Consider the following 26843-nt stretch of genomic DNA (forward strand, 5'->3'; position numbering starts at 1 on the left):
TTCCTAAATCGTTTTCTTGAAATTTACGCATAAAGTTGCTCGGTCTCGTATAAATTAAAAATTATAAATTCTATATTTCAAAAAAAAAAAAAAAAAAAAAAAAAAAAAATAAGCATAGCCAATGTCATGTGTATAATTAATTCGTACGTTTGTATTTTTCTTTATACAACGTTATGTACAGGCGCTACGAAACTTAAATACCGACGCGAATTACTCCAATTATTTTTGCTCCGAATAATACAGCTACAAATAAAAATAAGTACTAACTAACAATAATTATAATAATATAAATAATATTATAGTAATATATGAATACTAGTGATGATCCGAATAACAAATATCGCAAATAGAAATAATACAAACGCTAGTAATGACATAACATAATGACGATATGATGACAATAACGAGAACGCTAATGGCTAATAACAGTACACTCTGTTGACAAAAGTGTACTGGATATGTAGCATATGTAGCATATGTTAGTGGCGTATGGTTTACAGACAGAGAGAGTTTTAGGTGTATATACAGGGAATGGGATTACGGCGCGTACGAAGGCAAGCGGTGCAACACAAACTAAGAGGTTTACCAAGCAAGGATACTGCTGTCTACGTGACGGCGAATATTTCATTATCGCGTCAAAGAAGCAGAGAGAACGTGAAAGCACAGTCAGCGTAATCGAATCGTCGTAAATGTTAAAGGGCGAACTTCCGCGTTATCTGTACCACTGGACGAAATAGAAATGATTGCGCTTTGTTCTTCTGCACTTCTTTCTTTCTCTTTTCTCTTTCGCTCTTATCCACAAAGGGGATTCGGAACGGCCGTTTTTTTTTTTTTTTCCGACTCTCTTTCCTTTTTTTCTTTACCTGTTTCTCAAATGCACGTTCGAAGATTCCGACGAGGCGGGTGGGGTTGAGGGTGGAGCACCCCTTTCCCTGATTCTGACAATTGTTAGCATCTGTTAGTGCGATGGAGGTCATACTAGGTGTGTGTTTCTATGTGCGGGCTAGTTTCTCCTATATCTGACTTTCATCATTTTCTCAAGTTTTTTTTTTTTTTTCTTTTTCTATCGTTCGCGCGCGTGTCGATGCGATAGTGCCAGCTCTGAATAAAAATTTCGAGTTTTACACAAATATGCTCGAATTAAACAATTAAAAAAAATAAAATAAAATAAAAAGTAAAAATTTTACGTAATCAATACTTAAACCAAACTACAAAAAAATTTGAATAAATCTTTTTCTTATTCCTAATATTGGATAAATGCCTCACCTCCGGTTTACAAATCTCTTCAATATCAGAGCAAATAACATGAACACAAATATTTCCAATAGAGAATTTGCAGTTGATAGATGACATAAAACAGTCATTTCTCTCGGAATGGCGTGTCACGAAACTTTATCATTATTCCGTGGAAGTATTTTAGAATTTAAAATTACAATTACTGGAGGATTTGTCAATGGGGAAATATGACCTAACAGCGTTAATTATATCGTTCTTCGTTTAATATATTACGTATAAAAATACTATTCTAAAATGGTCAACCGGTTGCACGCGTGTTGTACATACGCTAATAAATCTTTGCGGAGTTTTTATTAAGATAAATCGACGGTTTTGATAAATTATACGACAAGTACTTGTATCAATCTTTAATGTAAATGATGCGTGGGATGTCACAGAATTATAGCAGTTCTTTTTATGCATGATTCTTCTGATCGATTTGCGCGAGATTTTTTTTCAGAAACTTTGTCACATCAAGTTTAAATTGATTAAAGAAAGAAGTTGCAGTCGAAAGAAATAGCATTAGTTCCGGGACATCCTTTATGATGTGTATGTGTGTGTGTGTGTGTGTGTGTGTGTGTGTGTGTGTGTGTGTGTGTGTGTGTGTGTGTATGAATATATTTTTTTCTTTTTTTTTTTTATACGTATACGTCAATAAAAGCTATAACCACTAATATAGAATTATGAGAACATCTGAAAGATTCTAGCTGCTTTCGTGTACACCGCGTTTAATCGCCTTTTTCTTTTTTTAAGCTCGCGTTTGAACCTTCATATTGCTATTCGATGATTAAATTTGTCTTTTATAAAATTTGGAAACTCTTAAATTCTCAATTTATGCGTATTAATTTCAATTGTTAATGTACGTTTTAACTCTATGCGATAAAATTTATTGCTTAGTTTAACGTGGAGAGATTCTCTAACATATATATCTATATCCTCGCGTCTGTCGATACTTCATAATAAAAAGACTGGGGAAGAGATTTTTTTCACTACTCTTGTACATACCGAGTCTATAGTGTTCCAATTATATAGTATCGGCTGCGCGTTATACCTCTATATCTGTCAGATCTACTATTCTGTCCGACACGACTTGGATCTATACTATTTTCTATTATTTCGCTGGAAGAGTGGCTACGATTTCCCTAGGACTAGCGCGATCATAAAAGACAATGCGAGTATCGTAACGATAATAGAATGCAGTCTTTCGAGATTACGTCCGGTTTTAAGTGCCAGGCGTTAATTCTGATGGCTAAAAAAAAACGGGCGGAAATGATGATGGTTATGATGATGACGACGATAATTTTGCTCGCTCTAATTTAAGTAACCATTCTCAGCCGAAATGGGAGAATGGGACCCAGTTGGGATAGGTGAGCGGTGGTTGTTGTGGCAGTGCGTGTGTCGCTGCGTGTGTGTGATAGTGTAAGCTACGGCCGGCTCCTGGTGGCATTACTGGAACGGCAATCGCTGACTGGGCTTGTTGATGGGCCTGATGGCCGACTACGTCTACGAACGGGCTCGCCGTGCTCGCGGCCGGGCCTGGTGGCATCGCAGCCGCCGCCGCTGCCGCTGCCGCCGCCGCTGCCGCCGCAGCCTGGGCGGCAGCCGTATGGCTTGTGACATAGTACGGATTGTGTGCAGGCGGCCTCACGCTGTAGGCGACGGTTGTTGTAGTTGTTGTTGTTGTTGTTGTTGTTGTTGTTGTCGTGGACGAGTTGTCGCAGTTGCGTTGCAGTTGCGGTAGTTCGTAGTCAGGTACCAAAGGACACCACAAAACCAAAAGCACAAAGAATTAGCCCAACGGGGTAAAAAAGAGGCGGAACGAAGGAATAGGAGAGAGAGAGACCAATGAGATTTCCAAATATTGCGAATATTGCGCCCCCATTGGCATAGGAATGAAACGCCGCACCGCGAATGAAAGATGCGCGAAATAATAATAACTTTAACGGTTTTTACGGTCCATGCCAACGGGATACTCGGAGGATGAGGGAGAAGACTTTATCCGATTTCGTGGCGGGAAAAAATGCGAAATTACAATTAAGCAATTTAGTATATAAATAAATTTTTTTTATCGTCGATATTTCATAAATATTTTCCAATCGCAGCGACTTTATCGAAAACCCGTCGAAGAGAGAAGCAACGCAAAATTAGCAATCTTATTATACACTTAGCTGCTCGTAAGAAATAACTACGTGAAATGCAAATCATAGACTCAAGAAGTAGAAACGATAAGCAGCAAAAGCAATTGAAAGCTCTGTTCAAGTCGTCGCATCAGTCGTGATCTCGATTACGTCACCGAAACGCGGTAAAAGTATTCTATGCAGCTAATGACGTAGACTTTCATCCATAAATTAATTTCCCCGGCAGCTGACTCTTCACTTGTGTATCTCAAGCGCAAAACATCATCCTCTCCTCGAGGTGTGGAGACTGTGACTCTTCGATATCAAGATGGCGACGAGACGTCATGCGTAAAGTGTATACTACTGCGAGAAGGAAGAGAAATCTTGAAGTTTCGAGACAAATGATTATCTTGCTCTCTTTTCTCTTCGCGTCAAGAAATAAATCAAAGTTGCGTAGATGCGATGAAAATGAATTTTGACGATTGTTACCTAGGGAATATGTCGAGAGAGAGAGAGAGAGAGAGAGAGAGAGAGAGAGAAAGAGAGAGAGAGAGAGTATTGAGAAATACAAAAAAGAAAAGAGAAAAAGCTTGAACATAAAAAGCAAATGCGTATTATAACAGTCCAGTATATGTATGCCTACTTCCAGTAATGCCAATCAGGTTGAGATGTCACGACGACGCGAGTATGAGTGTGTACACATTGCCTTCCTTCTGAGTACATACATATACACGTGTACATTATATATGCGTGTATACGATTGTATGCTTGTGCAGGACGTCGTACATCAATGAGCCACGATGCCAAATCCCATTCTAAGTGGCGTAAAACGGATGTAGCATGATCCACGCGTGAGCGTTTCGGCGAATGAATGAAAATAAATATTAGCTGTCGAGAGAAATTAATTTATGGACACGAGATATAAGTCACGTAGCATGCGGCGTGATTCTTATTAAAATATTAATGAACGAGCGATTCAACGGGAGATAAATAAAAAGGAAAAAAGAAATGTTGAGATAATGTCAATGAAAGAATGACGAATACCTACGTTTGAAGCACTTAAAACAAATTTCGTTCGTTATGTGCCGATTATATTTTACGTATTCCATCATGTTTCCTCAATTTACACCTGACAGTTACATCGACATTTGATCTCTAACACGGATTTCCTAATATCATTTTTGGGATTAATATATATTCTATAAAAAAAAAAAAAAAAAATAATAAAAAAAATAAAAAAAATTAAAAAAGAAACCATTTCAAAATCCTATCATGTATTTGGCGATTATGATGATGAATGGACACGGTCGTTTTTACCTGTTCTGAGCGATTTTTCTCAGCGTGTCCGGGCTTCGTATGAGCTTATCCAAAGTCTGCGTAAGATTGGCAAAGGTTGGCCGATGAGTGCGCTCCTTTTGCCAGCAATCGAGCATCAGCTGATAGATAGCCTCCGGACAATCCATCGGCGCTGGAAGTCTATAGCCCTTCTCGATCGACTTTATCACATCTTGATTCGACCAGTTCCAATACGGTCTTTCGCCATACGACATTACCTCCCAGCATACGATACCCATGCTCCAAACATCGGAAGCGCTCGTAAATTTACGGAACGCTATCGCCTCCGGTGCCGTCCACCGTACCGGGATTTTACCGCCCTGGAATATAAAATGATAAATTGATTAAGCGAGAAATTCTAGATACGTTTGAGACACGATTCTTAACACCAATTCCTATTAATTTTGATTTTATAACTTGAATCTATCGCTCACCCTTGTCGTGTAAGCACCCTCTGTGGCACTTTCGATTTCTCTACTAAGTCCAAAATCAGCGATCTTGCAAACCAGGGCAGCGTTGACTAACACGTTTCTCGCGGCGAGGTCGCGGTGCACATAATTCATCTCTGCCAGGTACTGCATACCGCTAGCGATGCCGCGCAGCATGCCCACCAGCTGAAGCACTTGGAACTTGCCGTCGTTCGCGCGCAGGAAGGTATCCAGACTGCCGTTTTCCATAAACTCCGTGATAATCATCACCGGATTGCTCTTTGTCACCACGCCTTGCAGGAATATCACGTTGGGGTGCTCGAACTGACCCATTATCGACGCCTCCGTGAGGAAGTCGTTACGAGCCTTGTCGGCGGAGCCCGGCTTCAGGGTCTTTATGGCCACGTCTATTTCCGTCCGTCCGTCAGGAGGCAATTTCAGCTTTCCTCGGCAGACATCGCCAAACTCTCCGCCACCTGTGGTCGTAAAAAGTCATGAGTAAAAAGTTACAAGGATCATCTTAAGTGATAATCACTGATAACGCGCAGAGTCTCACCTATGATAGCTTCTATCGTGATGTATCCGGCGTCGATCTCCCGGGCGAACTCGCGCACCGCCTGATTCGGGTCCTCGTAGGTGTGAGGATCCACGTAACTCCTTGCACCTGCACCGCCTGCGCCGCCTGCGCCCGTCGCGGCGACCCCCACTGCAGGTGTGAACAGCGGCGTGGTCACTGCAACGTCACGAAAACAGAGTTCATTATATTAACACGAGGGCCGGTGGTGCGAAATTTTGACAGAACTCTAGACCGCGCGTCCCAACATTCGTTCTATCGCTCGGCCAACCGTGTCAAATCCCGCAAAAAAGGAACACTCACACATTCTCTCTCGTCAGCGAGTTTAAAATTTCCAAAAAAACAAGACACAACCAAGAAAGCCAAACGCAGGTGGATTCTAAAATATATCTCTTCATTTTTTTTTTTTTTTTTTTTTTTATTATCAGTCCCACTTTAATGAAAGAGTCACTTTTTACTTGTATGTGTTTATCTATCTTAAAATCTGGTCTGTTTTAATGTCGAACGGCGGTGTCTATGTACGCTAGGAGAAATTTGCGCATTAGCTAATTCATGCATGCCGAATTATATTTCAAGATCAGATTAGCGATTACGTCCAAAAAATCTAGCGATCAACGCCGTTCATCTCGGACGTTTCAAACGACTCAAACAGCGCCTTTCTCCTTTTGTCCAAACCAATTTAATTTCTCATTTGAGCCATCTTGGAACATCCAAGTAATTTGCATAGAACGTGATAAGAAGAAAAGCGATCGCGAGGCACGATCGTCTAAAGAAAAATGAATAATAAGATTTAACAAAAAAAAAAAAAAAAAAAAAAAAAAAAAAAAAAAATTAGATGCAAGAACAATGATGCAATTGCGTGCGAGACACGGAACCGCGGCATGCCTTTATTACTTTCCGAACTTCTCCATCCACATCGCATCTATCTAGGACAGTGAAGAAAGAGTAGAACGGAGCGTAGCGTAACTAAAGCAAAACTATAATAAACGTGGAGAACTCAGAGTGAGTGTATACGAGTGTCGATGCGTTTGGTCATGTCTTCAGTATATTCATCACGAACGCAATGTGACCGCAACGCGTTCTCTTTTTTTTTCCTTCCTCCTTTCGCTCGCGAAAATTTTGGCCGGAGATTATTTTGGGAAACAAAGGACTTACGCGAGGACTTGCTCTTGTTGTTGGTATGGGTTGTCACAATCGGTGAACTGTCCATTTTGCAGTGCACTGTGAACAACACAACAACCAACACACTAATTGACAAACAGCAAAACAAAAAAAAAAAGCGGCGGGTGTACGATGATGAATGCTATTTCTTTTTTTTTAATGACGAGAAATAAAGCGAGAAGTGGTACAGAAATACTCTTGTTCGATCGCGAGTGAGGCCAAACATCGGCGAAAACATGTAATCGAATACAAGTGAAATAATTACTTCCGAAATTAACGCGCTAATTAAAAGGATACGCTTCTTTCAGCGTGTCTTTATTTGGGTCTATTTTTTTTTTTTTTTATATATATTCCTTCTCTGATTTGCTTCACGAATTAAATCAAGATGTAAAAAGCACATTATTAATATCGATACACCGATGAGAAATACGCATGCAATTAAAACGCAAACGATGCGACACAACAAACATACACAAGCACAATGCGTGAGCACGCATAACGTGTATCTATAAGAAAAATTAGGTATCGTGCAAAATTGTTATGCGCGCGCACGCGCATAACATGTGTATGTGCGTTTGTGATACGTGCGCGTATGTGTGTGTGTGTGTGTGTGTGTGTGTGTGTGTGTATATGCAAAAGCGTAAGTCTGATTTAGACTGAGAGTGTGTAATGCATGTACAGGGGTTGCAAAAATAATCTACACAAAATTGAGTTTCCTAAAAAACAAAACTTGAGGTGTTTGGAGAAGACTTACTGTAGGTCACAACTAGTCCTGTAGTAGCAGGCGATTGTGTACATTGTTTCATTGGATTTTTTTCATGGATTTTTCATGGAGGCAGGTTCGATAGATTAGGGGAATCGCACATGAAAAGAAAGAATCGAAAGAATTTGGTTAGAATAATCGCACTCAGGCAATGGGCCAGATCGTGTGAATTTTGGTTCGAAAGCGATCGTTTCTCTTTTAAGTCCCTGTCGCGGACGTAATTCAGAGCCCGACTGCTTTCTCTTCGCTCATTTTCTCTATGATGTTAACGTTCAGCTATCTCTCTTTCTCTCACTCTCATCCGCAAAGAAATCTCTACGTAGTACTGAGAGGGGGGGGGGGTGTTTAACGTATTATCGTGGGTCTGTTTGTATACGGGATATAGTTTTGACACTTGCTGGATCTAAGAGGGGGTCCAGTGATTCCAAAGTTAGTCACAAGACACGAGGGCGTAATGAAACAACTATAAAAGTGACAAGGGGTGTGGGGTGGGGGGGGGGGGAAATAGTAGCGATAATAACTCTTTAAAGAGAGGAATTTCGAACAAAGTGCGAACGTACCTTCGCCGTTTCTATACTCCAGGGTGTCGCAATCGCTTGGCTGCTTCTTGTTGCACTCGTCCGAGGCCCTGCTGCAACGAAATCGTATATCAGCCGAATTGAGTGAAACCATCGGAAAGAATCGACTTTCCAGCGCGCAATAACTCGCAATATTCGAAGTGTCATTATATTTCTTAATTGAAAATAATTCAATTACCTTCTGAGGATCAGAACGGTCATGATGATAATAATCACGAGAAGTACGACCACGGCAACGATCGCCCCTGCGATTATCCTAACTTGCATGTTGTCGTCCTCGCCGACGTAATCTGCGTGAAATGTTCGTGTTAGAGGTGCGGTACGAGAGAGATTGCGAAATGGGAATCTGAATGCCGCTGAACGCGCTTACCTAGGCCCATAGCGTGGGGTGTCTTTTTAAATATCACCGGCGTGTACTCGCCCCAGCCGCGGGTGGTCTTAGCGCGAACCTGTATCGCGTAATCCGTGGAAGGCTTGAGACCTTTGAACGTGGCGGACAGCTCAGACGTTTGAATGACGGTTGCATTAGTGGCGTCGTCGTAGCGCGGGTAACACCTCACTATATCAGATATACGGAACGATTATTAATCCCTCTTTGCTAGCACCGCGCGATCAAGTGACAATTTGGAATTGATCTCGCCGTACAATAGCGTAGCAACGCGGCGTTATTTAGCGACTCTTTAGCCGTCTCTTTACCTTCGTATCGTTCGACAAGATCGTTGTCTCCGCCGGCTCCGATGTCCGGCGCGTCCCAACTGATGCTAAGCTCCGAGCTCTTGACGCTGGTGATCCTGACGTTGCTCACTAGACTCGGCACGCTCGCCTCTGTCGTAACGGTAATGTCCACGTATTCCGATTTGCCGACCAACGACGATACGCCGTTCTCGGCGAACACTTGGAAGCGATAAGTAGTCACCGCGTTCAGGCCGGTTATCGTGATCTTCGTGTCGTTGAAGATCTCCTGCAATCGCAAAATCGCAGCGATTTCGCGCGTCAGCGTTTTGATCGTGGAATAATTTAATCGCCGGGCGATATCTGTATTCGCGTATAATACATACTAATTTAAAGGGAACTTACGGTATTGGGAATGTACTTGACGCCCATGCTGCAGGAATCGCAGTCCACTCGGTAAGTCGTGTCGGACCTGCCACCCTGCATATGCGGCGCATTCCAGGAAAGAATCACCGTGGACTGATCAACAAAGTTGACGGTCAGGTTTTGCGGCGCCGAAGGTGGTTCTGCAAGAAGTATATTCTTGAAGATTTTCGCGGAACGCCGTTCCCCCAAATTCTTCCCATCTCCCGCTTGTACGTAACTTTTAACGTAATAATGTAACGAAAATATATCAATTACAGGACTCACTGAAGATGATTATTTTAATGAAGATTTTTTCAAGAGATTCTGATCTTTCGAATGTTTTTAAAAGTTTTTGAAGCTCGTGATTATTTCAACAATTGTTAAATTTTAAAATTATAACAAAAAAACGAGTCCTTTATAAAAATTGTTAGTTCACGTTCGATTGATATTCACGCGTGCAAGGCAATTATCAATTACAAAATTTAAGATTTTAAATGAAAAAATTCTCAACAAATTCCGATCTTTTAGATGTTTTTGAGAATTTATAGATCTCGAAATTATTTTAAAATTGTTTTAAAATTGTTAAATTTTAACATGATAATAAAAGACGAATCTTCCATAAGAATTCGTTCAATCGATACTCACGCGGGCAAGATAAGATCAATTACAGAACTTAATATTTTAATGAAGATTCTCAGGAGACTCTGATCTTTCGAACGCTTTTGGAAATTTTTGGATTTTGTGATTATTTGGGACAATTATTAAATTTTAATATGGTAATAAAAAGAGGAGCATTTTATGGGAATTCTTAGTTCAATCGATACTTACGCGTGCAAGGCATCTTTTTAGGATCCTTTTCCGCCCGATAATAGCCCGGATCGCAACGACACTCCGTGAAGCCGTAATCGGAAGCTTTGCTGTGCTCTGGACATGGTTCACAGGCATGAGAGCCTGCCTCGTGTTTGAACTTGCCTATCGGACACTCCTTGCACTCTTGCTTGTCCACGTCAGCCTGGTAGCCAGGCTTGCAGTGGCATCCACCCGTCGGAAGGTACCATTTTCCGTCTCCCTTGCAGAGGAAAGTCGGCTGGGCGATTTTGATGGCGTTCGCCACGCAAGTGCCGCGCGTTTGCTCGATAAGTGCGACCTCGCGACCGGTCGGCGTGGCCGGGAAATGGGCGAAGTTCACCGAGATCTCGGGACAGCTGATGTAGTACACCTTGATGGCCAGAATCGATATGCAGGCGCCCTGATCGCGAAAGGCGAAGTAGACGCCCTTCTTCGTCACCGGGATCGACTTCACCTCGGTGTTTATTACCACCTCGGAATTCGTGTTGAACCTGCCCTCGCCCGCGGCTATGCGACCTGCAAACGTGTCAAAATTATTGAAAGCGTGAAAGTTGTCCCAGATATCAAGATTGATAAATTTAGTTCGAGAAAGACATAAATATAAAAGTCTGTTAATTGAGCAAAATTCCAATCTTCCTCTTTTAAAAACTTTTTTCATTCTTCTCGATATCTCTGTTAAGAGAGATATAAAGCTTTTATTCTCTCGAATCTATACTCATCAGTATTCCTATTCATTTTCATAATAATTCCTTTAATTGCCGTGCTTTGTTCCACGATCGCTCACCGATAAGTTTGTAACTATCCGGCTCCCACGGGGGCGGCTCCTTGGTGGCGGCGTCGAACTCGTAGTAAAGTAGACTGAAGGTCTCCTTACAGCTGAGAGCGTTCCCGGGAAACAGCGAACAGTCGCGGGTCGTGAAGTTGATTTCTATGTACATGCGGTTCGCCGGACCCCTCTCTATGAATGGCGTCCACAGCCAGTTGTTCACATTGTTGTACGCTACGTCGCATACAACATAACTCCGCCAATTGATACCTTTGTCGAAGTTCGTGAAAGACTCCTCTACCCACTGTAAGATAAATCGCAAGAAGAGAAAATGACGTTAGCATATATTTCAGTAGGATCCTTTCTTTCCTATTTCTAGGCTCTAAGCTGAAGTTAATGAGACCGGCGTGGACAATGGTCGAAAACCCATTTTTTCCGAAGGTATCGGAGAAAGCGATCACGTTTCGTGCAGAAAGGCATCCGGCATTTAAAATCTGCGACGCTAACCCAATTCTACCGCGTTACCACCAACCGCGACGAAAGCGAGAAAGCACCACCCGCCGTCGTCATTGTCGTCGTCGTCGTCGTCGTCGGCCGACATTGAACCGTAGAATCCTCCCTCGGTAAATGACGAGGCGGAGAGACCGGGTCGTCGACTTGCGACAAACAGAGACCGCAAGGAATTACCGGCGCGCGTTACCATTAGTTTTATTGCCCCCCTTGGCTCTCGGGCTCGTCCCGAGAGCGACCGCAAAAAGTTCCGACCAAGGCAAGAAGGATCCATCGTCGTCGTCCTCGCCGTCACCGGAACCCCTCTCTCTATCTCTCTTTCTCTTCTCTTCAATGTTCCCCCTCCCCCCCCCCCTCTCTCTCTCTCTCTCTCCCCCTCTCTCACCACTCTCGTTGCTCTCCTCTTTCCTTTTTTTTTTCTACGCGCCTCTCCTCTCCCGCGTATTTCATACTCGGACCAGAAAAGACTCGGCAGGTAAGGAGTGACAAAAAACGGTAGACCAAGGTAGAGCCCGTGAGCCTCTTATCCAGAAGATTTCCTCACGGACGTGTTTCCGGCAGGCGGGCTGCAATAAATTCAGCCGCGCCGGCTACCCGGTCGCAAAAGGGAGATTATTACGGGGACGATGACGAGGTCGAAAAAATTTCATTAAAGCGCTGCCGACGAAAAAAAGCTTTTTCAGCGGTCCGCGCGTCCGAGAGTACCAGTAGCCGAGGAACCACGGAGGTTGCAGTCCCGCAATTCGCCGTCGTCCGCGCATCGAATTACAATCCGGTACCCTTCGCACGCCTCCGATCGCGATTAATACTTTTTAGTGCGAGGTTTGCGAAACTGCATTCGCGCCGTTTTTAAAGTAAGAACGGGCCGCGCTTTTTTACGATAAAATACTCCCTTCTCCCCCCCCCCCTCTCTCTCTCTCTCTCTTGCGCGCGCGCGCGCGCGCAGATGTAATTGGATTAATGAATATTATCATTCTACGCTACGCAATATTGGCTCGAGAGATTCAGGTATACCGTGCGTCTTTTATCCTATGGTTGCTTTCTTCATTTTCCCGACCAATCGATATTCTCGCGTTTCATCTGGAGATTATTATTTAGAGAAACGAGAGAACGCGCCACTATCACCGCCGCGTGTTTATTTCGACGCCCCCGCCGAGGTTCTTTATCGTCTGGGAAATTTCATTAGGACGGTAAAATTCATCCTCCCTTTTATACCCGGGCGCTCTCCGCGGTTGTGTCTATGCCCCCTGCTTTCATCTCCGCTGCAAGCTGCGAGGAAAAGACGGAGGAAAGACGCGGCGTCGTTAACGCCGCGCGGCGTTTAATTGGATCGCGCCGAGTCGTTCTCGTTTTAATGCGCCTTGTCGATTTTTTGGCGAGACGAATTTTAGACTGCCCTATGCGATTACTCGGCGAGAAAAAAAAGACGATTAGCCGTTTTACTATAATACATCTCATCGCAATCCCATTGCATTTTCATTTCTCGGCCGGTCGAAAGATCGCCGCTCACTTGAGATTTAAGTCACAAGCAACATTTGTAAGAGATCACAATAAATCTTGTAATCTCTTTTATAAGAATAGAATTCATACTACAAAGCTTTTCTACACAAAGAAAGAACCGTTTTGATGAAGGATCTGAAAATTTGAGCAAATAAAAGATCTAAAAAGTAATCTTGTTTTGGATCTTCAAAATAATTACAGAGAAATTCAAATTAGTTGCTAAATTATAAAAAAATTCGGTATCATCATCATCATCATCATCATCATCATCATGCTTAACAATGTGTCCTATACAATAATTTTGGTTCATGAAAATTATTTTTCAGATTTGTATCTGGTCAAACATTTGGATCCTCGCGATAGCGACTATTCTTTCCGGTGAAAATGTAAAAAGTGTTACACAACGCGGAAATATTATTGGAATAGTGGAATAGCACACAATTGTCTTTTTCTTGAGCGTATAGTTAGCCGGTTGCATTAAATATGACTGGAACAGAAAACAGTGCATTCGCGTATCGCGCGATCGACCGATGACCGTTCGATGCCGAACGATGAAAACTATGCCGCGGTTAGCGTCTTTGTGGTCGAGTATCGATCGCACACCCTCGCCACGCCGTTCCGCAGGCAGACGTGTCTCGCTATTTTCCGCATTGGCGGCGAAAGCATTGGAGCGAAAGAGATGGCAGAGAGACGTGCAAATCGCCCAACTTGGCTTTCCTCTTTGTTTTCCGGGGGATGCACCACCGATAAAGCGCAAAACCGAATCAAAACCGAATCGTTCCGCGTTATTTTTCGCGCGTGGCGAAAGAAATGAAGTTTCCCGAGGCTTTTGTTTTCCGTTCGCTATGTCTCTGTTGTAAAATCATAGCAAAATACCTCCGGACCAACCCTTATTACTTTGAATCGATTATTTATCTTGTTTCTTTCCGGTTGGTTATATCCTATAATTTCCTCGAGAAAGAGAAATGCTGACAAAAGATGGCACACTTTGGAAGCCATATGGCTGGCATGGTCGAAACTACCTGCGAACGACCCTACGGGGTGCTCTCGCTTTTACTTTATAAAAAAAGAACCATTTGCCACCCATGGTTTTTCTCTCGCAGATCAAATCGTGGCAAGTAAATAAATACGATAGTTGAAAAGTAGTAAAGTCAATAAACTCAGAGTACGCGCGCGCAAGCGGGATGAACAGAAAAAGAAGAGAAACGGGAGATATACGTGGATGCTGCCACCCTCGCGGATGGGGCACTGCCCCTACGCCAGTAATATCGCCACCATAATCGCAATTCCGACAGCGTAGCCGGATAGGGAGGGTTAGCGAGAGTCTGTAGGAAGACCTCGCTACGAGCAGGAAGGGGAACGTTACGAACTTTTAGTCCGAGGGGTTCGCGGATCTTAATATATATTGAGCTCTCTCGTGTCGGAGGGGGGGGGGTTAACCCTCACCCTCGGGGTGAGGTTGCATCGGCAGGCACGTAGGGGTTCTCTCGTCCGTCGAACTACGTGCATCCGGCGGTTACGGACCGCTCCCGCGACGGACACGTAGCGCATCCAGACGGGATCGAACTTCCCCCCCCCCCTCCCCCCTCACCGTTCTTCTTCCTATCGCTCGACTGACACCTCCGGAGAACCTATCGCTAATTACGTTCATGATGAAATTACGAGGGATGAAAGATTCTTATTAGAGAAATTCAAGCCTATCGTATTAAATGTTATTCAAAATTAATGCTTTTTATCAATGTTAGATATATGCGAGGGAGAGAGCGAAAAAATGTGTGTCTATTTGTGAAATATATAAACAATGACATTAATATAATTTAAAAATCTACGAATCTAAAGATACGAATATCAATTTTGAGACGCAGAAAGAACAATTTTACCGAAGTATTAAAAAATTTGACAAAATACAGATTTTGTTAGGTCATCAAAACAATTATTTTGATGTATAGGACGTTTTGATGAAATTGATCGCTGTAACAGAATATAAAAAATTTTTTCAGTGTTAAGCGTCCTGTATAATTATTTTCATCTCACTATAGATTATTTTTCAGATCTGTGTCTGGTCACATTTTTATATATTTCAACAAAAACTGTTCTTTTCGAGTAGATAAGTAAAGGAGGGTAGCAAATTTATAACGAGCGCACCGTCAATTATCCTCTCATAGGAAGTTCATTAACTCGAGCACGGTCCGACTCGCGAAATGGTCGTCGCTTTAAATACAATGGTACTGATATCGCCCGCGATATAATACAGCGCCCGGACGAGGGTAGTTCGTCCGTTACGGGCGAACAAGTGCACATATGTGTATCCCCGGGCAGGGTGGGCGGACATGACAGGGGTGGCGTGGTTACGCCACGCGCCAATCGAAAACTTTATGTAACCGTTTATTTCGCGCACCCCCAAAGCCGATATAACCGTATTTCGGGGCGAAAGATTGGCAGGAAGGCCGTTTAAGGAGCATTTCCACGGCTCCTCGACACTGAACCGAGATTCCTTTCTCTTTCTCTCTCTCTCTCTCTCTCTCTCTCTCTCTCTCTCTCTCTCTCGCATAAACGCGTACGAATAGAGGCATGTATATACGCTTGCGAGGGGAGAAAGGATCGCCGGTGAAATAAGAAGCCCGGGGGTGAAAGAAAAGGTGTCGGGTGAGAATTTATTTCTGGATTATTCGAGCCAGGGAAATGCTTGCGGGATGCGGATCTTCCTTCCAGAAAAGGACAAATCGTTCTCCTCCGCGGGATCGAAACGCTGCTGGGAGAAGCAATTTCCAGCCACGAGATTTATGAGGCAAAGATCGACTCGTTGCCTCTCGCGGGGGGATCACAAAATTCAGCTATGCCGATATCTGACGATATCCGATGTTTCTATTTGCCGCGCGGATCCGGAATTGTACGGTATCCTCATAGGAGAACAAGAGACCAAATCCACTCCTTCGAACGATAAAAAAGATTATCCTTCCAATATAGGCGATATAATCGAGGAAGACATCATCTTAGCGACAATACGTGATTTATTATCGACATATGTGTCCTTCGAAAATTCCAACTATATATATATATTATAACTATATTTATCACGAAATCACGTTTCGATGTTTACAGGAAGAATCTGCTTCCTGCGCTATGACACGATGAGATTATGATATTTAATGGCTATTACGCCAGCCTCATTAAGTTTTCTGACGTTTATCTTCCTAGACTTCGTGATTATTTTCGAGAAACGGGTTTTCGGCCGTGCCTTTTTTTGTCAAAAATCTGTCGTTGATGAGCTGCTCGCTACTTGTCGGGCGGCCAACGACGGCGGCCTCGTACGTCTTACGATAACCACCCATCCGTAATGAGCTTAACCATCGTCGTAATATTTCGAGTTAGTGCGGTGCACGTCGTCAGCGTCGCGTGTCAGGAGGGCTGAACGCCCCTGACGGGACAGCCGCACGTCACGCGGTAACGAGAAGGGCCGTACAGGGCCACGTGGACTGAATCAGACAAGCTTGAATTTCCCCGCGAGATTTCGCCTCGTTCGAAAATCTTTCAGAAATTGAAGCGGATACGGGATAATACACGTCCAATTATCGGCCACCCAGGCATAAAAAAGTAGAGGAATGTATTCTTAAGGATACCTCATACGCAATGATGATACGATGCTTTGAAAAGCGAAGAAATAAATTTTAATTTTCCACGGAATTATTAAGTTTGTATTTCTATGAGCCTATTCTTTGTCTGCGTTTTTCAATACACTCAACTTGGAACAAATATTTTTTTTTTATCATTACCCCGAATACCAACCGTAACGCTCTTATGCAACTCTTCCCCCTCGCGATCGATGATCGGGGTTAATATTCCTAATCATACCGCATGCTCGATACAATTTTTTTTCTATCGCCTCGCAAAGGGGGTCCGCCCGAGCTCGGCATAGTTCTATGCTAATTCGCACATTCACCCCCGCTTAGTAGGCGGAGGAGGCGTCAGCTTTATAAAATCGTCACGAATTAGCCGGAGGGTCCGCGCTCTCGTCGGGGGTTGGGTTTAATATCGAAGGACTCGGTCGAACGGCGGACTCTCGACACACGCCCCTGGACCTGTCAGTTTGACGTATCGCAGTCGCAGGAATCCATTATATAGTCAATTACTCCTCGTGATAGGGAACGCGGCGCGCAACGGACCACTGCTCTTGCCCCTCCCCCCCCCTCTCTCTCTCTCTCTCTCTCTCTCTCTCTCTGACACCCTTCAATGCATTCATACTGGGTCTGTGTCGCACATGCATGTACATAAATTCGTTCCATGCGCGGCCAGAACAGGCTGATGGAGGATGCGACCCAAACGCACCCGCTCGTCGCATCGCGGATGATTATCGCCGCGAACGAGATCTCGATAGCTCTGATGATTTCAGATTATCGGACGCATCCGACGCAAGAGCAAACGCGTGTTTTTGTATTTTACAGGATAGCGCGAATCTGTCAGATGTAACGCGGATAGTAGATGAGGGGTATCTCCCATCGCTCGTGCGCTCCTACGTCTATCTGATCAAACGCGATTTCATTCTGTAATATCGGAATAATTTATATTTTCTAATTATAGATAATTGGAGATTCGAATCAGTTCTTACTTTGTTTGTAGAAAAGTACTATAAGCTAACAACTATGACTACTTGGAGAAAATAAAACCGTGTTAAAAGAGAGAATATTTGAAATAATTTAATAATTGAAATTATTGATCTAAAAATAAAATGTTTTATATACGGACGATATAACAACAACAATTATAATCGTCTTCTTGATAGTTAAAAAGTTTCGCGTGATTTACGAATGAAATCGGAAGCTGATCGGTTTTAAATATAAAAGCAAAGAGTTTAGACGTCGTGCGTCCTAAAGAAAATCGTTCAGATCCGTCCGGTCAGTCGTTAATCCATCCGGATCCCTTATCTTGCACTTTTTCTCCACCGTAACATCTCAACGACTACGTCTCACGGGAAAGTTCGGCCAACTTTAATAAGACTTAGGAACAAACCTCGAATCTCACCGTCTCGTCATTTCTTCTCACCTACCCTCCATTTTGTACCGTCAATATATTCCGCCGCCTTTCCCCCGAGTCCATTATCTCTGATCCCGCGGTACGAAATTCTCGTGGAAAGACGCGCGTGGCACCGTCGAGATTTCAGATGAAAGCGCATTAAGCTGCGAACACACACACACACACACACACACACACACACACACACACACACACATCTAAGCACATTCTGGCATATAGACACATGCGTGCATCCCGCACACGGTGAACGGCATCAAGGCATCGAGGAGGAAACGAGGAACAAGGAGCCACTCGAGGACTCGCGTCAATAAACAGAGTCTTGTCTAACGACGCGGTCCGGATGACGGATATACGGATCTGAAAGTAGGAGAAGGAAGAATGACAGAGAGCGAGTGCGAAAGAGGAAAAAGGAGCGCTGTGCGTGCAAAGAGAGAGATGAAGACGGAGCGTGGCAAGAACAAGAAACGCGAGAGAGAGAGAGAGAGAGAGAGAGAAGAGGAGCGAAAGAGAAAGAGAAAGAGAAGCAAGATAGGAAGAGAAAGAAGAAGGGAGGAAGAGGAGAAGGAGGAGGAACGAATGCGGAGGCAACGGCCTGCAGAGGCCCCGAAGGCCGTTCACATGAATACCAGTCTTTCCATTAGTACTCGAATGGAGCGGAGAGCCCCGGCCCAGGTCTCATCTCGATGCATGATCGATACTCGCAGATCCAATCTTACCCGGGCTTCGCGATGCCGGCTGGACCACCGCGAGATACAATGTAACCAGCGGTACACGCTTAACCCTGTGTGTTACTCTCATTGCGCGTGTCTTACAGGTAGGACGATATCCGGCGTTGGTAACCACCGGCCGACCGGCCGACTCTAAAAGGTCGTTAAACACGATCTTCTTAGATTTCTCTCTCTCTCTCTCTCTCTCTCTCTCTCTCTCTCTCTCTCTCTCACTCACTCACTCGCGAGCCCGGCATGATCCATAAACGAAGAACGCTTTACCGATACCGATCGGGATATATCTCCGGTCTAGATGGACTTCGCTCTTTGTACACGATACGATGAGCATATAACGCGAACTTCTTTACTCGGGTTACACACAGCGGGTGAATATAGTACAGAATTTCGAGGTCAGCAGTGGAAGCACAGTGGAGGCGCATACGGTAAGTGGAGGTATTCGCTGGGGATAGAGCCGGGCCCGCACGGTACGCACTCGGAAACGATTCAATACGTGAGTATCGTTTCGTTGAAACTATACTTAGAGAAAGATTGCTACTTCATTGATGCGCTCGCGAGATACTTGGTACGGAATGATTACACGCGGGCAGTACCTCAAACTTTAGTAGAAATCTCGTATCTCGTATCTCGCAATAGCTGGGAGCAATAGCGAACGTTCGCAATTATCTCTCTGGCGCTTTTTATTCCCGTTAATTAGTTTCTATTCTATAAAATACATATCTCGTAAAAGTTTGAAAAGAGCGCGATAAAGAAAAAAAAAAAAAAAAAAATATCATCACGACGCGTACGAGAGTGAGCGAGAAAAAAATCACGAGGAAGAATCACGTTGTGATGAAAAGCGCAAAATAAATTTTTAGAAGACCGATGAAAACTCCTCCTCGTGATATTTGTGAATTCTATCGCATTTACCTCATACGTCTCCCATCGCGGTGTACTCCTCCACTTTTCTCGAGTTTAGAGTCAGAATTTCGCTTTCGAGGGCGCAACAAGCTGACGTAGACGCAGAATGGCTTTCGCCGGGAAGGGTGGGTTTCCGATACGTGTTGTCGATACGACGAGACGTCGGGAAATTGTGAAGGTCCGCGCTTCAAGAGGAAAGGAAGAGGATCAATCGACGTTCCTGACGTTCGCTCGGCACGGACGTAGACTCGCACCTTTCTTCCCTTCTTTTCGGCGCGCCCAGTCAGGCTTTTCCAAATTGACTTTCGCTCCGACTGTCACTTCTATTCCGCTTCCTCCGCACGACCCTCGGCTACCAAAGAACGCTTGGTATGCGCGTCTCGCGCCGAGGGAAGAAAAGCCGGCGGAACACTTCTCTCCCGTCGCTCTCCGCTCTCGGTCGGTCGGTCGGTCGGTTGGTCGGGCTCCTTATTTCAGGGCAACGCCGGATCCCCGGGATGAATCATCGATCCTGCGTGCGTACGTGCGTGTGGATTTCGTCTCTCTCGCGCGCGCGCGCGCGCGCGCGAGTATACGAGCGGCATGCCGAGAGCTTTGGGATATAGTCGGGGTTCTCATGCTGCTGGCTGGAAATCCTTTGAGGGGATAGAGAGAAGTGCACGGATGCGGATCCTACCGTTCGACCCTCCGACAAATTGGCAATCCACCACCATGAAGAGAGAGAGAGAGAGAGAGAGAGAGAAAGCTCATCGAGGGATCGGTCGATGTTGGTGCTTCGATCCGCTCGAATCGTTACGTTTTTCCTCTCGCATCGCGCTGAATGTCGCATGGTCAATGATTACGCGAGTTATTACGAGGCGTTTTCGTTCACGGTTCCGATCGTGTAAGAAGAATTATGCCTCACGAAGTTTAAAGATAGACCATGATAGATATCAGAGATAGATACCGCGATAAAAGTCCTTCGCTTATTACCGTAAGCGTAATAATGTTAATTACCGATAACAGCTTGTGTAAGTTTTCTGTGACGATATTAATTAGCGAATGTGGATACTAATTAGTAGAAATAGTAACGTCTATAAGTAGTAACCTCCCAATTATTCACGATGATGAATAACACGGCCGAGGTATCTCTCTACTACGGACCGACGCCGAGATCGTTGGATAAGCGAGGGAAGAAATGCGCGATCGATCCTCGGCTTCAAAGCGACACCGTCGCTCCCGCCGACAATTGACGAATTCAATTCCGACAACTCGCGACGATCCGTTCCGCCCGGCTGAGCGAACTTCCTCCGTCGACTGTAAAGTTTTCCGAGAGGCGGCCGCCCCGCACGTGAGGCTCACGGTTGCTTTAACCGTTTCCTCTCTTCATCTTATCTCCGTATCCCGTATCTATTTATTTGTCGTCCTTTCCGTATGGAGTACGGGGGGTCGATGAAAGGGAGACGAGCAGGACGGAGGAGTCGCTGCGCCCGCGTGACACTCTCGCCGTGTGCAACCTCTTCCCTCCCTTTCGCCCGCCACCCCTTTCTTTCCGCTGTTTTCCCCATGGGCAACGTGGTCACGTACCGGTCGTCATGGAAACCCGCGCCAATCGAGATGGAAACTCAACCGTGGGACGCTCTCGGTCCTCACTCCGTCTCACTTTCACCCCCGTCCCCCTCCCTCTACGCCAACGTGCCAGCGCGTATTCGCATCTCGCTCTCTCTCTCCGTCGTTTCCAAATTATCTCCCCGCCCCATCGTGCTCCTTCTTACCATCCGGCGGTCTCTCTCCGATCCTCTTCCTCCCTGATCACCCCTCGCCCCCGCCACGAAACTCTCTCCTCATCGCCCTCGCGCACCCTCGCTGCCCGGTCTCGTTAGTTTAACCCACGCGCGCCGAATCGTAAATGGGAAACGTACAGATGCATTAGGAGAGGCTTTGCCATCCTAATAGATATCTCGTCGGTAGGCAGGACGCGCTTGAAAAGGTACCGCCGATCCCCGAAGCTTTTTTTACCTATCCTCCTTACGGCTAAAGGGGTTGAAATTACGGTAGAAATACGTAAATAATTTATTTTACGGCCCTTAATTTCTGCCCACGAGACTCGGCTAATACCAACTGCGTTGGTACTCGCAAAACTGATCGATGAGTTCTACTGTATCTCTCTATTTTATAGACTTCCGGTTAATTTATTTACCGACAACAGACCTCGGACCTCGCGGACACGCGAACGCGGAGGATTTAGCTAGCGAGAGCGAAAAAAAGCACCAGGTGCGAGTCGCCGACGTTTGTCGAAGACATCGGGCAGATCGATAAAGACGACGGACGGTAAAGAAACGTATGTACGCCTTCGGCGTACACCGAGTCGACGGACATCGACCATGCGAGTGAAGTCCGCAACCTGGCTCACGTACGGTTGGCATCGTAAAACGGTTGGCGGCGACGGGCGAGGAGATCCCCCGTACGTCTTCCGGCCCGCATTTGACCCCGGCGCGCCGGCGGCCGCCGCGGCGTTTCTCGGCCTCTTCTCTCCCTGCCGTATTCCGCACGCGATCCCATTAATTCATCGTGATTTCGAGATCCGTCAAAAGGGGAAACGACATCGTAAGCCCGGATTTATGCCGCTGACGCGATGGCGGCGAGTCCTTATATCCGCGGCGCGCCCGTCGCATCTTCGCCTGGGAAAACAGATGGGAGGCAATCGCGGATTTCGTATTCACCGCGTGTCCGCCCGTCTTTATGATTTTAATTCCTGGAAAGTGCTCTCGGGCCCGGGTTTTGTGGTATCATCCACGTTTCTCGAATGCGCACTCGTAGGCGAGTCCACGGCATGAAAGTAAAGTCAAGATCGAGCGGAGCGCTACAGTTTTTGTCGTCGCACGATGAAGCTATATTCCGATGAAGGCAAGAATAGCTCTTACGGAGCCTTTCTTAGTTCAGGATAAGTGGAAGACAATTTTATCGACGTCTCATTGAAAATTAACTCTCCGTTCCATTAACTCTCCGTTAGCCACGCTTTCTAAAGCATTTTTCGTTACATTTTCCCTCCCTAAAGTAAAGTGTGAATATACGATTGTTTCGCTTTAAGTGCAAAAAGCGAAGGGAAACGCCGCGGATAGATCGGACTATTCACGACTAGTCGCGCGTGATAGCGGAATAATCGAGGTGTTTCATAGACACGATATTTGTACCGTATCGCGAGGCGTTTGGCAAGCGACATGACAGCTCCGATGACAGTATCAAACACCCAAATTTCTGGTCGTACAATTCCAGGGGCGATAACACAGGGAATCAATATTTACACAAGACAGTCTATATATATATATAGTTCTCGCCGTTGAACTCGAGGCTTTTATTAATCCTCATGAAAACGGAAGGCGACCGACGATGGAGATTGACACGCGTACATAATGCCGCGCGTGCGCCGGTTCCCAGGAACCCGTACGGCTGTTGTGCAGCCGTCGTCGGCCCTCGGAGTTTGTGACCTGGCCACAACTTGGGCTAGGTCGGCATTCGTCCTACGATCTACGTGGGATCGATTCATCACAGGCGATAGGCCCCGCATAATGATCCCGGAATTTCTCCTTTGAAAAGAAATTTCGCCCGAAAGCGTCGATCATTAGTCTTCTACGAGAAATATATGTAACGTTTTATTCCCTTTCTCGAAATATTCAAAATATTTTAACTGTCGGTCTACGGTATCGTGTGAAAATTTTATAGGCCGTTTGTACGGCGCGACTTTAATGTTTTCAAACTGGAAACCAAAATGTGCGCGTTATTACATCCGGCGGTCGCAAATATTTGCCCCGGTGATACGAGTCATTTGACCAATCGAATCGTAATCGCCGGGGCACATCGACAAATCGTCATCGAGGTTTCTGCCATCTGTCGCGAAATCTCACCCCCTCCCGCGGGAATAAACACCGCCGGATAGATATTGCGGTCGTGGAGAATGGCAAACGAAGCGCAATTACGTTTCGCAGAATGGCACGTGTCTCGACAATCATGTAGATTCGCGAACGGTCGTGATTTAAAAATTAAATCTTAATCGGACGGAATTCAAGCCCACGCGCGCTTCGCGCTTGCTCCATCGCACGCATACTGATATACGAACGCGCGCGCGCGCGCACGCACACACGCACATACACACACAGTGCACACGTACACACGTACACGTCGGACTGGATAGGGCTATAGATCTCTTCTCGTTCTCCTCCCTCGTCCTCGGTTTCTTCTCATCGATTCACCCGACTGAAATATCTCAGCCAGTTAAAACGCTATCAGTTCTAATAAACGATCATTCGTCTGTTTCGTCCTCCCGTTGTGTCGTTAATGCCGTTGGAGCGCGACGAGGTGAGGGCGGGGGAGGATGACTTTTTTTTAACCTGCACAGTCAGCCGACGCGCGCGCGCGACCAGGAGGAGGAGGTCCAGAGGTTGAGAGCCAGAGATCGGTCATCCAGATTGGCGAGAGATTGGCGGCGATGATCCGGCGTGATGACGATCATAGAGCGCGGGTCAATGTCGCTATCAATAAATAGATAACGCCGAGGAGCTTGCGCTTGCGTTTGTTTCGACGTGAATTACCCGAGTCATCCCCCGTGGATAGCAGATAAGACGATCTCTCGTTACGGGAACAAAGGGCGATTATCGAGAATCGAAATTACGCGAGGATCGCGCGATTTATTAATGCGGTTTAATCTCACCGTGTGTAATATCTAGTCGTTATCTTAAATTTATAACGTAACGCGATTTACAATGAGGCTTACGCCGCGCGATGTAATCTGATGAGGTAAGATTCTCACCGAGAATTAATATTTCTAAAGTTAGAAAGTGCGATAAAAAGATTATACGTATAGCATGTAAGGTTCAATTTTCATTCTGGTTTCCTCTAACTTAATTTCGAAACAAAACTTTGCAGTCGTTCTCGTGTAACAGAATTATACCGACGTTCCTTCCAGTGAAATTAATATCTTTTTTTGCCGGGCAAGATTTAATCCCGCTATCGTCACATTGACACTGACACTCAAATTATCACGGGCGTTACTATCGGGCTGCCATAATCTCGCGTCATAAAAAAAAAAAAACCGATGGTGTCGATTGACATTTGTCAGCTCCGGCGAAACTCTGGAAAAAAAAAAAACCCTGTGAAATGCCTCGCGGGCGGGGCAGTCGGGAAAAATCGTGCATTATTTGTCAAAGCGCACGGCGGCGCGCTTTCGAAAAAGTCGATAGTAATCCACCCGCGAGGTCATAAAATGCGGAAAAAAAGCACCCCACGACCGGGTAGGAAAAGAAGCGCACCGGGGGTGATTAATCCCGTGGAAACGGCTCGCCGCGCCGCGCGACTCGTGTGACCGATGGCGCGTACCAGAATAATCCAACCTCCATTCAATCATTCGGCCCGTGGGATTAATTCCGAGGGATTAGCATTAATTTCGTTCCTCCGCGCGCGAGGTCAGTCGAGGACTGTCTCCGAGGCTCGCCGGCCGCAGGGAGAAAAGAGGAGCACCGACGAAAGCGAAAACGCGGAATTCCGGAGATTTTCTGACCGTTCGACGCGGCGATGAAGGCAGAAATTTCGCCTCCGTTTTAAACGTTGCCGATGAATCGCTCGCGTTATCAGAGCACGCGGCCGTTATGCATCCAGTAACGGGGGGGGGGGGAACCAGGTGCGTATTTTCGCAAGGGTAAAATAGCATTACGTTTCGGTCTTTTGAACTACGTAGCGCTCAATATGTAATCGAAAAAGAGCTAATTTAATTTTTTTATTCTGCGAATAAATTTATTTGCTGGTATAAGTAATTATTAGGAATCGCCAATATTTCAGATATATTTTATCGTGTATTACGTTGTTACTACGTTGCAGTACGTAGCGAAGCTTTTTACGGTTAAAGGGAGTTCATCGACGCCGCTTTTTACTTAACGTCGAGGAGAGTGCTCGATCCCGTTTCGCGGCGCGCGTACGAAGAAATTTACGAGGCGGATTCCCGAAGGCTCGCGCGATTTTCTGCGTGGTCCCGGATAAATAGCTTTCGATCAGCGAGGATGGGAGTCGTCGGGAGTAACCGACGAAGGCAAATAATTGGATTGATTTTCGTATAATTAGTTACGCGGGATTTAACGAACGTGAAAAACGCCGTCTGGCCCTGAGAAGTCGTACGCACGTAAAGTTCATTACGCGTATTCATTACACGTCCTTCCATCCTTTGTGTTAGGATCGATTTTCTCTAATTAGGATCATACATCGTACGATTATTTTCTCCCTCTCGCACGAAAGGAAACGTGTTTTTTTAACCAGCCGTCCGTATTCGTAATACTACTACGATTAATAATGACCGAATCTTTTCGCTACGATACGCGAAAAGTGCGCGTAAACGAGAATACGGCACGACGAGTTTCTAATAATAATTAATCCAGAAATGTTTAACGACCGTCCCGCAAAGAAACTCGCGCTTTACGACTCGCGCGTCAATTCAACTTAATGGTTTTAACGTTGCGTGATAAGTGAATGGAGGCAAATTTTCTTAAACTATCTGACGAGTAGTTAACGAGAGGAGCCGAGAGAGAGAGAGAGAGAGAGAGAGAGAGAGAGAATACACGCACGAAAATAAATCTGTCTTTTATGATGCGGTTCATGTTCACTGAATATGAAATTTTATGGCTCTCGCTCTTTATCTTATCAAATTACATGCAGACCATATATGTCTCGTTTAACTATACGGCAGCGCGACCTTAATTCCTCATAAATAAATCGTATTATTCATATCGGTAATTTGCCTTAATAAATTTGTCTTAGTGTGAGTGAACTGCATTTCTACAAACTATTGATGCAAGCGCATCAGTGAGTGAGTCGAATACTATAAATAACTAGTACTATAAATAACTTAACAAGCTCCAACACTATTTTTCTTTTATTTAAAGTATTAAAAATAATCAATTTTAAGATATGACAATCTCAGACACGGTTTCAGATATTTTGACGCAATTTGTGAAAGTGTTTTTCGGGAAAAATCGTATATTAGAAACAGAGAGAGAGAGAGAGAGAGAGAGAGAGAGAGAGAGAGAGAGAGAGAGAGAGAGACTTCCACTTCAACGAGAAGACTTCATCGTCAACTTTTATTTTAAAATGTCTCGCCGAGTGGCGCAATTAAAGGGTGCAGGCGATTTATTCTCCGCGCCGCAGAAAGAGACTCGATCGAGAAATCTGTAATCGATACTTTTCGTTCGAAAAGCGCGGGCTTCGCCTGCATGCAAAAGAGATTCCTTGATT

The 26843-nt window shown here is 45.1% G+C and overlaps 1 protein-coding gene across 20 annotated transcripts in view; it reads right to left on the reverse strand.

Moving 5' to 3' along the window:
* The window catches only part of Eph (Eph receptor tyrosine kinase), a 106639-nt gene that overhangs the window by 6492 nt on the left and 73304 nt on the right, over positions 1-26843 (reverse strand). For 3 of the 20 annotated variants that reach the window (XM_089071595.1, XM_089071596.1, XM_011645312.3), the window contains 13 exons: positions 10942-11227; positions 10137-10673; positions 9309-9469; positions 8928-9192; positions 8602-8790; positions 8410-8521; positions 8214-8284; positions 7645-7662; positions 6885-6950; positions 5712-5888; positions 5162-5631; positions 4710-5047; positions 864-938 (listed from right to left, as the gene is read on the reverse strand). In XM_089071595.1, the coding sequence (XP_088927721.1) occupies positions 864-938; positions 4710-5047; positions 5162-5631; positions 5712-5888; positions 6885-6950; positions 7645-7662; positions 8214-8284; positions 8410-8521; positions 8602-8790; positions 8928-9192; positions 9309-9469; positions 10137-10673; positions 10942-11227 (2765 nt within the window). Of the gene's footprint in view, positions 1-863; positions 939-1839; positions 2925-4035; positions 4208-4709; positions 5048-5161; positions 5632-5711; positions 5889-6884; positions 6951-7644; positions 7663-8213; positions 8285-8409; positions 8522-8601; positions 8791-8927; positions 9193-9308; positions 9470-10136; positions 10674-10941; positions 11228-26843 lie in introns of those variants that run through there. The other 17 variants (XR_016138097.1, XM_089071597.1, XM_089071601.1 and 14 more) reach the window with 17 other exon arrangements.

Source organism: Pogonomyrmex barbatus, unplaced genomic scaffold, assembly GCF_055798465.1.
Source record: "Pogonomyrmex barbatus isolate J1 unplaced genomic scaffold, ASM5579846v1 scaffold12, whole genome shotgun sequence".
Taxonomy (NCBI): domain Eukaryota; kingdom Metazoa; phylum Arthropoda; class Insecta; order Hymenoptera; family Formicidae; genus Pogonomyrmex; species Pogonomyrmex barbatus.